This window comes from Mixophyes fleayi, chromosome 1 (genome assembly GCF_038048845.1).
Source record: "Mixophyes fleayi isolate aMixFle1 chromosome 1, aMixFle1.hap1, whole genome shotgun sequence".
Lineage (NCBI taxonomy): Eukaryota > Metazoa > Chordata > Amphibia > Anura > Limnodynastidae > Mixophyes > Mixophyes fleayi.
In genome coordinates, this window is record NC_134402.1 from 229,154,965 (window position 1) to 229,169,542 (window position 14,578).

General features: G+C 40.1%; 1 protein-coding gene across 7 annotated transcripts in view; it reads left to right on the forward strand.

The window, feature by feature from the left end:
- FCHO1 (FCH and mu domain containing endocytic adaptor 1) overlaps positions 1-14,578 on the forward strand; it is a 111,027-nt gene that overhangs the window by 84,625 nt on the left and 11,824 nt on the right. For all 7 annotated transcript variants that reach the window (XM_075206712.1, XM_075206749.1, XM_075206704.1 and 4 more), the window contains 5 exons: positions 217-308; positions 481-816; positions 3,603-3,688; positions 3,779-3,881; positions 12,249-12,360. In XM_075206712.1, coding sequence (XP_075062813.1) covers positions 217-308; positions 481-816; positions 3,603-3,688; positions 3,779-3,881; positions 12,249-12,360 — 729 coding nt within the window. The remainder of the gene's footprint in view (positions 1-216; positions 309-480; positions 817-3,602; positions 3,689-3,778; positions 3,882-12,248; positions 12,361-14,578) is intronic.

Consider the following 14,578-nt stretch of genomic DNA (forward strand, 5'->3'; position numbering starts at 1 on the left):
GATTATTTCGGAGACACCTCACAGCTAATTGGATTCCGCCCAAAAGTCTAAGTAAATTAAGGCTCATGATTATGATGTGCTAAAGGATAATTGAAAGTATTTCTTTCAAACAGACCTTTTTCATCTTTTATCACTAAATCTCATGAATTGGTTTACCACATCTGTAAATCCTTCTTTGTCATTGTTTTTTTTTTGGGGGGGGTTTTCTACTTGCAGTTGTGATACAAATTCTGTGTGCCCCACTCACCCGGCCCATTCTTCATTTGGACCTCTTCAGGAGTCTGTTTTTGAGCCTGAAGATTTTCCAGGTAACATATTTTCAAGCAAGTCCTGTCTGTACATTTATGCCTGCCCAGTCTTAAAATAGTATTGTGGATTAGACTGTACTAATGAGCTGTGCAGTTTGATCATGTTTCAGTAAACAGCAAATTTAATTTTAACACCTCTTCCTTTTTGTTTTCTTACTCTCTCCGGTCTTAGTTTGCAGAACATACACTCTCACCTCAAGCCCTTCTCCATTCTCCTCCTCTTCCCCTGAAAATGTGGAAGATTCTGGTTTGGATTCCCCCTTCCATCCATTTTCTGGCCCTTCCCCAGATTCCAGGCCATGGACCCCTCGTGATGACTCTTCCACTGGGGACTCTGTTTTAGTGACTTCCTCCTTTGCTGACTCGCCAGCAGATCTGACCACATCAAATTCCATAGAACACCCCACAGAGAGAAGTGATACCTGGGAACAAAAAGTGACTGCACCAAGCCCACCAGTACCCAGTTGTACATCAGTGAGAACTACAGAGCTGTTCTCTCCCAACTGTGGTGTGTAACTAAACTAATGCTTTACACTTTTTTTTATTGTTTTACAAAAGCAATGCATTTTATGCAGCAGAGGCATAACTAGCAGATGAGACAGGTGAAATGTAAAATGCTGGTAAATCTGGATCAATAGCATTACTATAGTATTGTAACTCTAGAATGTTCATTTCCTTTCTGTGTTTCATCATTAGTTGTCTTCCTGAAAGCTATTTTTACCAAATCAGTGTATTCTCTTTGCCATTTAATTTCTTTGTTTAATGCATGTTGATTTTACATTTTAAAAACACTTTAAATATTGCTGTATAAGATTATCTTGGTTTTTACTTCACCTTTAAAATAAATGTAAGCACAAACAGTAAGTGGACCTGTAACCAAATTTAATTGCAAATATAGTTGTGATAATTAAATGTAATTGTATGAATATTTAATTCTAAAAAAAATCAACAATTCAAAATAATGCCAATACTTTGAGTAAACTTACCAAAGCTAAATTATATTACCTCTGGTTTGGGGCTTAAGTTAGTCCTTGTGGTCACTAAGGTAGCCAAGTCGACCCTTTCTTGGGTGCATATCAATTTCTGGAGGAGTTGAAAAATGACACACCGAGGCCACATCTTAGACTGAGGATGCTGCCCTTAACTTTCAGACAGGTCTTCTGTTAGGTGGGGTTGTTTTTTCTTTATCATGCCCAAAGTACATGGTCTCTTCTGGAGTCCATCCCACCAATCATCAGTGTGCTCAAACTGTGGCCCATCTTACTAGCAATAAGCCACATATGTATTGCTCCTCAAAGGCCAAGCAGTTGTGGTCCAGACAGATACCACAGCAGTGACTTACCTGAACCATCAGGTTGGGCACTCCCAGTCCCCTGATTGTGAGAGAAGCATTTCACATTCTGGAGTTTTTTGTACGTATCCTCCCAGTGACCTACATTTTGGGGGCAACAACTGGGAGGCAAACTTCTTGAGCTTTAGCAAAGGAAGAAGAAGAAGAAAGTTGGTGTTTAGAAGGGATGCACTGTGACTTTACAAAACCGTAGGAGATATGATTCAATACCATACATTGATAGATAAAGCTTAACTATTGTGCATAAAGTGAATGTGAAATAAAATGCGCTGAAAGCATTCTTTATCCAGAAAGGTATATAATAAGGTTACTATAGGGATATCCCGTACTATATATTTTTAACCTTAACTCAGGATTCCCCTTATTATGACTGCATTAAAATCACCATAAATCTGTCCAGGGAAATAACAGATCAATTAATAATAAAAGACCACTCTGAGATTATCAAATCAATGGCATTATATAGTCTCATGTATAGTGGGTAAGATAGACTTTACATTGAATGTTTCCTGATCTCTGCTAAAGAACATGCATAGAGGCTATTGTTTCTAGCAATAACACTAGCTATTCCTATAGTGGAGGTGTGTTCCTCTATAGTTGTATCGTATCAGCACAGCCCTATCTGATCGGTCAAAATAATTAGGGTCTGACTGTCTTTTCCTCCACTTGGTAGAGCAGGGCTCCCCTCCTTGGAATAATATCTATTGATAGATTAGCAAGTCCCTACTAATCAAATATCCCACTGTAATCTGTATGTATCTACTGAATCTGTTTGGAGATAATTAATTAGAGAGAGTTTAGCAGGGAGTGAATTACCAACTATCTATTTGGGCTCTGCTAACTCTGGGTGTCTGGAGCTTGTTAGGTATGCCGTGATTTCTGATTGTATCCTATTAGCACAGTCCCGTATGATCTATCAAGATAGTAATCTTATCCTCCACTTATATAGTAAAGCTCCCCTCCGTGGAACAATATCTATTTGGAAATTAGCAAGTCCCTGTTAATCAGATATCCCACTACAGTCTGTACGTCTCCACTAGTTCTATTCTAAGGTAATTGATGAGCGAGATTTGTACAGGGAGTGAATTGCTAACTGCCTATTTAAGCTCTGCTAACTCTGGGTGTATGGAGCCTCTTTAGTGTGCCATTGATTCCTAGTGAAAAAAGCTGGATCAGATAGCTAGACAGCGACAACGCCGACGCGCGTTTCGCTAGGCTTTCTCAAGGCACTTTTTTATGAGCGTTTAAACTTCTTGAGCTGTCAGCACCTGGATCCAGAAGAGTGTGGTCCTTTTTGTCCCATGGCTTTTCTGTAATTTGTGAAGATTTGGGGGTCCCCCTTAATGCTGGGACATGGAGGAAAAATGGTGGTCCTGTGGCCATTCCAGTTTATGCACCTGCTCTCTTCGACTCCAGTGATCCCTCATATGCTGTTAAAGGTCATACTGGAAAGGGTGGGGCATTGGTCTTGGCCTAGATGGTCCCTTGGGTGGCTTTGGGACATCTCGCTGTCAGAGAAAAGGGGATTTTTGAATTTTTCTGTTACTTTATGTCCTTGTTGATTTTCGTTATTAACTGACCAGTGGGGTTATAAGGAGGATTAATAGGAGATTGTTCTTAGTTTTTTTTTGTTTTTTTTCTACAGCGCCCTGCCTTCTAGTGCTGAAGCATAACACTGGTTTATATATTTTTGTATTTTTGTTGTAGACGGTTTTGCTGAGTTTGATTACAGGTGCAATGTAAATTTCATATGCTTTTCTTTGTACTATGAATAATTTTTTTTTCTGCTGCTTCCTGGGATTGTGTGTTAGAGCCAAAACTGATGGCACCATTTTTTCCCATAGCTTTTCTCAGTTACGGCTTTATAGATAAACCCCAGGATTGCGAAAGTATCTACTTCAGTCAAATGTATAGTGTCATGTTTTAAAATCTCTGCACCACAGATTCCTGGGACTCTTCTTCTGGATTTCATACCACTCGTACGCAAGCCACGTGTATAGCACCCCGTGCACAAAGAAGCAATAACATGGTGAGCACAGAACAATATACATATTTAAAATAATTACTCTTTGCAACCTAACTGGAGGTTTATGCTTACTATATACAAATTATTTCCCAGGCAGCCTCTATCAATCTGTCCTTGTTGACTCCTGGTCCACCATCAGCGCCTAGTGAACGTGGCTTCTTCTCCCCTCCATCCTTAAATGCTGGGTTCACTCTTGGTGAGAGTTTTTAAACACTGAATTCACAATACATTGTTCTTAATTTAATATATGTATTTAACTTGTTTTCTATCTTTTTTTTCTCCTGTCTCTTAACTCCTCCATTCATTGCTTTTGTTTTTAACAATTGCTTACTGTCTGAAGTTTTAGCACACAATGGACATATAACTATCCCAGTGGCATAACTACCGCCAATAGTTTTGATTTATGTTTTTTACTTTGTGATTTTGGGGTGGGGGGTTATTATGGTTCCCGGATAATATGGGTGGGTGTTATTAGACAATGGTATTGTTTTTCGTTCTGGCGGATTAATGTTACTAAAAGTTTTTTGTTTTTAGGGTTTTTTTTAAAGCGTTTTAGTTAGTATATCCATTTGGTATATAGTCTTGGCGATCCCTTTCCAATGTCACCTTTTCATATACAGACCAGAAAATGTCTCTGCCTAGGAATTGGAAGTCGTCAATTTTGCTCTTGTGCTGTCTGGAAATGTTTGACTAGATTTAGTGTTTGTTTGTTCTTTTGTATGTTCATGTATTCAAGCATCCTTATGGTTAGGGCTCTTGCTTTTTATCCTACCTATTGCAGGTTGCAGGGTCATGTGATAATGTAGACCACATTTGTGGACTTACAGTTTATAGTTTTAGTGATTTTAAGTGTTTCTTTGTTGGTTGTGAATGTGAAGATCTCCACTCCAATTTTCTTTTTTCTTTTTTACGATCAGTTCAGATTGAATGAAGCATCAGGACTTGTAAGACAGTATTCACATCTTGCTGTTCTTTGGCATTATAGATACAGTGGTACAGAGGGGAATGGGCTTTATTCTAATTTATTCTTGGTTCCAAAGTCAAACAGGTCATTTTGGCCCATTTTGAACCTCAGATCATTGGACACCTATGTTCAGGTGCACAAGTTCAAGATGGAATCATTACGATCTGTCATCAACAACATGGAAGGGATGAGTTCCTGGTATCTATGAATGCTTACCTACATTTTGGTTCTTGCACTTACCATGTGGTCTGAGGAGCCGTCGTGAGTAGGTTTCTGCTATTTTGCGCCACATGATTCCAGTGGCCACTAGCACTGGAAGTTTACCTCCATACTGGATGGACGGGTGGTGGGCGACTTTTTCCCACCACTGGAGCTGCTATTATGCAGCTCCACCACTTGTCATAGAGGAAGAAGTCTGCACTGTATCTCTGCTCCTGGTATGGGTTACATGTTTACTTTAGGGTACTGGAGTTACTTTTATGAGGAGAGACCCATGCTGTAAGCGTCTTAGGAAAGGTTTCTTTTGCCTCTCACTCTCAGTTTGGGCTGTCACTAGTGATTTCTACTTTGGGCAGTTGTATTTGGCAGGTTCCTACTACATTGTTAGTTGAGGCTTAAATGTACCCTCTCAGTTTTTTCATTTTTCTTCCCCTTTTTTGTGGTATGTTTTGGTGGATAGATTACTGGATCCAGATATATCTAGTTGTGTATGGATATACGGGTTGTTTAGGTTCAGGCAATATACCACAATTTAATTATGGAATTTAATATTTTCTAATGGTAACTCTTCTATGTTCTATGTTTTCTGTTCTTGTTTGGGTATGTATTTCTTCTGATCAGGTTTAGAGGCTTGTTCTTTATTACACTGGATCACACAATTTCAAATGTTGGAATTGGTCGGGGCCCAGTGGGCAGGTATTTTCTATGATTTGCATGCTCACTGTCCATGTTTGTTTGAGTGGAGATGGCTGAGAACACAGCTGACATTGAGGGGCTCCATCTGCTCATGCTTAATGTAAGGGGACTTAATGATAAGATCAAGTGGTCTCTAGTTCTGGCCCAAGTTAAAAAATACAATCCCGACATAGCATGCCTGGTAGAAACGCATTTGGAGGGCAGTTGCACTCTTGTTCTTAAGAGGCTATGGGTGAGTTGGGCCAACCACTCTTCCCAGCCTACTACTTTGAGAGGAGTATCTGTTCTAGTTAAGAAAATTTGACACTTTGTTATGGAGCAGGTGCCGACTGGACCTTATGGTCGTTTTGTGTTCTCCGTGCAACTATTGATACCTCACCTCTTATTGTTCTAGCAGTTTATATTCCCCCCCCCCCCCCATTAAAAATGATGTTCTCAGGAAAGCATCTGCCTTCATAGCCCTTTCACTGGATACTCCAGTAATTGGTGTTGGTGATTTTAACATTGTTATGGATGCAAGACTTTATAGGTGGAAGGAGTGTACTTCACCTTCAGCCATTGAACTCCAGTCAATCGGTATTTACTAGATTGGTAGCCAAAATTGGTCTGATTGAAGTCTGGGGATTGAGTCCCCAGGGCTCAACATTTCTTCTGTCACTCAGCGTCCCATCATTATTTGTCCTGGATCGATTTAGCCCTGGTATCCCATACTTTGATCCCTTTGGTTGGGGATGTGCATATTTTACATAGAGGTATTTCGGACCATTCACCTACATCCTTGTGTGTCACCCTTAAGCCTTTTCTGGCTTTCCCTAATGGGTATGGGTAGTGACCTGATAGTGGACTGGTAAATTACTGGGAAGATAATCTTCATACGGTCAGTCCCCTGTGGTGGGGGATACTTATAAAGCTTTTCTTAGGGGCACCTTAATAACTAGAGTGGCAGGGTGTAAGGAGTGCTCCAGACAAACATACCCAGTTGAAGCACGTGTCGGGACTTTCTTCCCAGTTTAAAGCGGATCGTTTTGTTGCGACTACGGGTTCAGAGGGAGTGGACTGACTTTTTACTTGTGAAATCAAAAAGGAAATTGCTTGTTTTCTGGGTACGCTGTGTATGATCTGGGTGGTAAAAGAGATAGTATGATTTATCCCAGTTGTCTCACATAGTTAGTGAGCACTATGGATACGGATATCACCCTAAGGTTTTTCATACTTACTATATACATCTGTAGAGCTCCCAAGTGACTTATTCCCCACAATAGCTCTGGGCAAGTTCACTTGGAGACATAGTCACAAACTCTCTTCAGAGGCCGTGAATCTACCGGAGGCTCCCATTATGCTGGAGAGCATTGATGCAGCTGTATCGTCTTTCCTGAAAAGAAAGGCTCTGGGTATAGATACACATCCCCTGGAAGTGTATAAAAAATGTGGGTCTTTTTTTCACCCTGAAGCTACAGTAAACTTTTGACAGTTTATTATCTATATCCGATGCCTTAATTATAGTCCTCTCCAAACCTGGGAAGGATCCTCTTTCTGGAGTCCTATAGACCCATTTTGAGGATGTTAAGATATTCAACAAATTATTTGCCACTAGGTTAAACTTGACAATTTCTACCAAGACGAGACTGGTTTTATGTCGGTAAAGTCCACCATATCTAATATTCGGACACTGTTTACACATCTTTGAATGCCGATGACGGGGCAGTGGTCGTATTCTTGGATGTGGCCAAGGTCGTTGATTCGGTGGAGTGTTTTCTGTTTGAGGTTATGGCAGTATTTGGTTTTGGCCCTACATTCCTGGGTTGGGTGAAACTGCTGTATTCTGCTCCATCGGTTAAGATATGCATTAATGGTTACACATCTGATCCTTTTATTCTGGGGACAGGCACAAGACGGGGATTGTTGTCTCTCTTCCACCCTATTTGCTCTTGCTATAGAGCCTTTAGCTTCTCTTAATTGGAGGGAACCCAGGATATGTGGGATAGCTCTGTATGCGGACAATATGCTCCTATTTTTGTCAGATGCTGATGATTCCCTTAGCATCCTACTGCCGGTGGTCGATGGCTTTGGAACTTACTCGCGTCTTTAGATCAACTGGTCCAAATCGGGTATATTCCCCGTCTGTCTGTCTGTATGTTAGGGAATTTAGACTGTAAGCTCCAATGGGGCAGGGACTGATGTGAATGATTTCTCTGTACAGCGCTGCGGAATCAGTGGCGCTATATAAATAAATGATGATGATATTTGTACACCCCCCCTCCCACCCCAGGAATGTGCAGTGGATGAATAAATTTAAATACAGATAACGATTTAACATGCATGAATATGAGTACATTAAAACTAAACTCCACCATGGCAGAAACTTCCATTGTGCGTATCAGGACGGGTAAACTTAATAAAAACTATTATACATCCTAAGCTCCTTTACCCATTACAACATGCACCTGTTTATAATTGGCACTTTAAAGAATGGGTTGGGAACAACTCGGGTGGCACCCTTTGCTAGTTCTAACTTGGGCAGACTGGGTCCTAGATGCAGATCCTTCTGGGGACCTGTGTCTCCAGGGGTACAGCTCCCCTTCTTAGGCAGGCAATCCTGATTTGGAACCTGATTCATGAATCCATAGACTGTTTGGGCTGGGACCCAGAGGCACCTCTTTGGGGCAATTCTGAGTTGGGTGAACTTCTTGAATTGGGGACTGATACTACTTAGCTTAAGTATGGAAATCATTTGAGCAATTAAAACTGGAATTTGCAATTTTCAAGCCTGTTATTTTATGGCTACTTATAACCAGGGCCGCCATCAGGGGGGTACAGGGGGGTACTGGCGGTACACACTTACCAGGGGGCCCCCTGTCCTCCAGTCCCTGCGTCTCCGCTGCTGTCTTCAGCCTGGCTGTCACGGTGATAGCCAGGCTGAAGACAGCAGTGGAGACGCCAAGACTGGAGGACAGCGGGCCCCCTGGTAAGGAAGAATGCAGAATGCGATCGCAGGGGAGGTGGAGCAATCATTCCACTGCGGTCATGTGATCTTCCTGTGACAGGGGAATCATTGCTCTTTCCCTGCGACCATGTGATCCTCCCTTCTTCCTGTCGGTGAGTGATGGTGTGACCTGCCGTCACACTGATGTTCCCACCACCGCTGAAGAAGGAGCTGCAGCTGCAACATCTCGGTAAGTATATTTAAAAAAAAATTTATTATCACCTTTTTTTTTTCTTATTCCCCTTTCTTTTCAACTACTAATTAAAAAACATTTTTAATGCTACTGGAGTCGGAGGGGGGGGGGGGAGGGTTCATCACAGGGCCATCTTTACTACTATATATATATATATATATATATATATATATATATATATATATATATATATATATATATATATATATAATTTGTGTGTGTGTGTGAAAAGTTTTGTGGTTTTTTTTGTGTTTTTTTCTACAGGATTTTTTTTTTCATTGCCTTGGGCCCCCTCTCCCCCTGGGCACCTGCCCATCGTGCCCAGTCGGAAAGACAGCCCTGGTTCATGGGGAGGGGGGGTCATCGGGTGGCCCTGCCTGCTTCATTTGTACTGGGCCCCACGATTTCTGACGGCGGCCCTGCTTACATCAACAGCATGCTCTTTTTCACAACGCCATTCCCCAATTTTGGCATGCGCTGCTTAAGGCTATCCTACGTGAGTTGGATTCCAGTAAAATGATTTTCATCTTATATGCCACTATACGTCCCAATATTTTACATGGGAATTTGATTGACATTAAAGTTGGATGGGAAGCTGACCTGGCTCAACTTATTGAGGAAGAATGGAGCTTTATGCTTTGTAGTGCAAAGGATTCCACAGGGTTTCACCAAATTCAATTATTTTTATTGCATATAATTTACTATACTCCTGTATAACTGCAGAAAGGTAGGAGACACAACTCTCGGTGCCCTAAAAGTGGAATGGGGTTGTCTGCTTTCTGGGTAGCTGTTGGGGCATACAATCAGTCAACAGGAATTAAAGTTCCATTATTTCCCCTTTAAAATCTTCCTTTTTGGACTCCTTTTTGGATAAATCATCTTCCTTGTATGTAATCTACCTGTTGACTCTGGCTAAGGTGGTTATAGCTAGAAAGTGGATCTGCTAAACCATCTTTTGGCTGCTGGGTCACCTTAGTAAATGTAACAGTTGGCCATGAATGTCACATTCACACAGCCAGGAACTCCATGCCTAAACATTATTAAATATGGTCCGGTGGTAAGTCTCAATACATGTTGCTGTCCCTGAATGTGGATTGTAATGACTATTCTTCCTAGACACCCGGTCTGGTCCTTCCCTAATTTTTATTGTGTTTTTTTACATATTATCTTATCCAGTCTGTCAACCATGTAATTTGACACTTTTCGCTTTGCCCTTGGGATCTATATGTGGCGATTGTTATTTATCTTAATACTGTGATGAGCTCTATTTATTTTTCTATGTATTTTGCTTGTATTTTCTATTACATATGCCTCACTGCATGTTTTTGTGCCCACTACTTGCTATGTCGTACCTTGGGATATTGTTTTATTTCTTCCCCTGAAAAGGAATTGGTGAGGGGCTTTATTGTTTTGTGTGGTCAATAAAAAAATGGGGGGGAGGGTCAAATTTTTTTTTTTTTTTTTACCAGAAATCCAGCCTGCTCAAAGAGGCTCGTGTTTCTGGAGTTGCTGTTTGACAGTTGACAATAGAAAATGTTTCTTCCAATGGGCAAGATAGACTCTTTGCAAAAATTGGTACAGTACTCATTGCCTCCCAAAGGAATGTTAGTTCATTGCTGTGTGGAAGATGGTGTCCTCTTTCAAGGTTGTTCAGTTTGCAACATTTAATTTCAAAGCGTTCCAGATCTGATTTATTTTTAAATAGAAGTCGCACCATCTTTTGAACAAAGTCTTCTGTCTGCCTCCGCGTTCCCTTGATGGCTGAGGGTCAACAGTCTCGTTTAGGGTCGCCCCTTTGCCATATAGAATTTGACAATTGTGAAGACTGATGCCAGCCTTTTGGACTGGAAGGCTCACTCTTTATTGCCAGTTGCAGTGGCTGTGGTTCCCAGCAAAGCAATGCTTCTGATCAATGTCCTAGAACGAAGAGTCGTGTTAAATGCATTAATTGAGGCACAACTGCCCTTGCGGGGAAAAGCCCACTAGGATTCATTCTGACAATGACACTGTGGTGGCATGTGTGAATCAACAGGGAGGCACAAAAAGCTCCATTCAATAAAGGAGACCAGCAGGATTATGCCAAGGTACAAAATCTTTTGCCAATATCGACAGTGTTTATGTCAGCGGTGGAAAACTGGAAGGTTGATTATCTCAGCAGACCCGTCACTCAACCCTTATGTTTTAGAGCAGATTGTGAACAGATGGAGTAAGCCAGACATCAACATGATGGCAACTCAGCCTAACCATATGGAGCGAGTCTACTTAAGGACAAGACATCTGCATGCGTTGCAAAAAATTAAAAGGTTCAAATGCTATTGGTGGCACTGAGCTGGCAAAGATGGTTGTGGGACACAAACATTCTCACTATGCTGGTGGGTCCGTTGTGGTGCCTTTCTCTAAGGAAGGATCTGGTAACCCAAGGACCATTTTACCATCAAGGATTAGAGTGGCTGGCTTTAACGATGTGGCTGTTGAAGCCATGATCCTTAGGAAAAAGAGGTATTCTAATGCAGTGGTTCAGACAATGCTTAAAACTAGAATGCCTGTTTTTGAAGTTAATTATCATAGGCTCTGGAAGATCAATGTTTCTTTATGTGAAAAAATGACATTTCCAGCCACTTTTAGACCAGTTTATCTTGTTTTTGTAGGATGATTTAGATAAAGAATTACATTTGAGTTTGTTGTAGGTTGTCTGCTCTCTCTTTTTTTTTTTTCAGAAGAAGTTGTCAGTTAATTCTGAAGTGCAGACCTATCTACCAGGTGTAACACACTAGTTAGTGCCTTAGGACTTGAGTTTGGTGTTGGTGTTACCACACCCTTCCATTGAGCCACTTAACTCTGTTGACTTGAAGTTTCTTACTTGGGAAAATTATATTTCTTCTTGATATTTCCACGGCCTGGAGGATGTCTGAGCTGAGAGCGCTGTGTTGCAGATCGCCTTATCCTGTCTTTCATAAGGATAGGGCTGTTCTTCCGACAAAATAGTCTTTCCATCCTATGATGGCTTCAAAATTGCACTTGAATCAGGACATTGTAATTACAGCTTTGAGTCAGATTGTCTAAAGAGGAAAAAAGTTCTCTTAATGTATTGGATGTTAGGGCATTGTGTATGTATGTGTGTGAATATATGAAAAAAAAAATAATAAATATATATATATATTTACATAATTACATTTGGGCAGGGGAACCTGTTCCTTACAAGTTCAAGACTCACTCTACCAGATCAGTGGGTGGCACAACATAGTGCATCAGCTGTTCAGTTGTGTCCTGCAGGGGCCTCTATACCCCATGCTATCAATATTCCCCATGGATTTGGAGAAAACTATTTAGTGGAAGTAGAAAAACATGATCCTTCTTTTTTTTTTTTTTTTTTTAAATCCATATTTATTGTCCACTTTTATCATTATTCCCCCTCCACTTGCTTCATTTCCTTCTTTTCTACTTGACCCTTTGGGTTAACTAATCTTTTCAAGTCTATATGTAACCTAATGTAATTGCCTTCTCCCAGGATTATCTCGTGGACCCAGTCCTGTTATCCTGGGATCTCAGGAGTCTCTACCAGTGGCTGCTGCCTTTACAGAATATGTGCATGCAGTATTTGATGAAGGGGCGCTTGAGGGGTGAGTTTGGCGTTAAGCAAATACATTATAATGGGAGTGTAGTGGAAATTATAGTACCAACAGTTATGCAGAAGTTATTATTTAGTAGACAATATATCTTACCTTATAGATAATATACTGATCTTATTAGTAATATATTGCTCATTTTGTAAGCAAACCAGATCTTTTGACACAAAAAGAATTGTCAGTATTTAACATTAATTTAAGTCAAAGGCAATTTATTCCTGAACTAAATAATATATACAAGAAATAACTGATTATAGTTAGCTAAATATGTCAACAAAACTCTTTCACTATTCTGTAGCATATTGCCATGTTAGGAGGGAGATGCTACTCTAATACATCATACTTAGTGACTGAGTCACAGGTTTGCATCCCAGGTGACTTTATTCTCAGATCATATAGGTATACGGTCCTAAAGTACTTTACTTTTTAACTGAGATGTATTGGAATGTCAGGTTAAAACGGAACAATGTTTTTTTACCTCCATGTTTCATATGTAAAAGAAAAAAATGATTAGTTTTCCTTTAAGCCTTTATCTACTTTAAATACAGTAGTATGTGCCACATGACAAGCCTCAATGTGAAGCCATAAGGTCCACATAGCCGCATTCCCATCTTTCAGCCAATGCATCGCAGCAATGTAATATCTCTTTTACTCTTCTGTTCAAAGTCTGCTCGCTGTCCGTAAACTCTGCACTCACTAATAGACAGCATGCAGAAAGGTAAGGGATAGCACCCGATCTCTGAAGCAGCTATGATGACAAAAAAATGTCATAGCCATAATGATCATCGGCAGTATGGTTTAGTATAAAGACAGTGACCAACTCGTACCACACAAAAACAAAGGTGTTAGATTTTAGGAAGGCTGACTTTGTAGAGATGGGAAAATGTGTAAGTGACAGGAGGGAAACATTCTTCAAAGAAAGATAAATATTAGAACACGACATGCACTGAAACTGAAGGGAAGTAGGTTCAGAGGAAATTTGAGACAAAATTACTTCCCTGAAAGGGTAGTGGATAAATGGAAAAGCCTCCCATCAGAGTTGCTTGGAGGATATCCTTACAAAGAACTAAGGATCAAATAGGGTTTGAGGTTGCCGTAGGCAGTGCCGTAACTAGACATTTTAGTGCCCTGGGCGAGACAGGGCACCGGCGCCCCCCATCTAAGTGGGAGTGACATTTGCCAAGTGGGTGTGGCCAACCTAATGTGGAGGTGTGGGTAGCACTTTACTGAAAAAATTCTGTTACACATATTTGCAAATGCATGATATCTATATATATATATATATATATATATATATATATATATACACACACAGAGAGAGAGATATCTATAACTCTATCTATATTTCTGCAGCATTTGGGTTATCATGCATTTGCAAATATGTGTACCGAGAATTGTATGTGTATGTGTATGTGTTTATATATATATATATATATATATATATATATATATATATATATATATATATATATATATATACGCACACACACACACACACAAAACCTATTAGACCTTGTCTCCATGTCATATATAAAATAATGTATTATATTAAAGATTTTGACTTACTGCTCCTCTTTTTTCGTGTGTTTTCAGAATCCAGGTTAGAGAACTGTGCAATATTTTGTTCTGCTTACCTCAATTAGAAAATGAGGAATATATTGTCTGTGTGTATGTATGTGCATATTGCAGAGTGGGAGTAAGCAGGTATTGAACACCTGTCAATGGTATTTGCAGCAATGCTGAGTTTTATTAGTAGGGGGTGTGATGTGGTCATGAACTCTATTCTATGCATCTATGGTCCCAATAAGTTTCTGTGGGGTCTGAAATTCCTATTTGTGGCCATAAGTCCCATAAAGTGTATCAGGTTGCCTATCAATGTCATAGCACCTGCTACTATGGTAGTTACACCTTTGGCTATTCTGTCCTGAAGAAATATCAAGTGCAGGAGTGGGTGAGGGGGTCTGCTAAATTGTGTGGTCCGGTATGGAGAAGATTACAAGGGAAGAAGAAGGAAAAAATTGGAGGATGATACATTAAAACATTTTTTTTTTACTGTAATTCATCTAAAATTATAATAATATATAACATAAATATAGCAACTGTTAGAAAGTGACACTTAATGTTCATACAACTTTTTAGAATAGCCACTTATTCATTGGGGAGTACATATTTGTATTGATTACTAATTTTAATGAAAGATTCGTCATCTGCT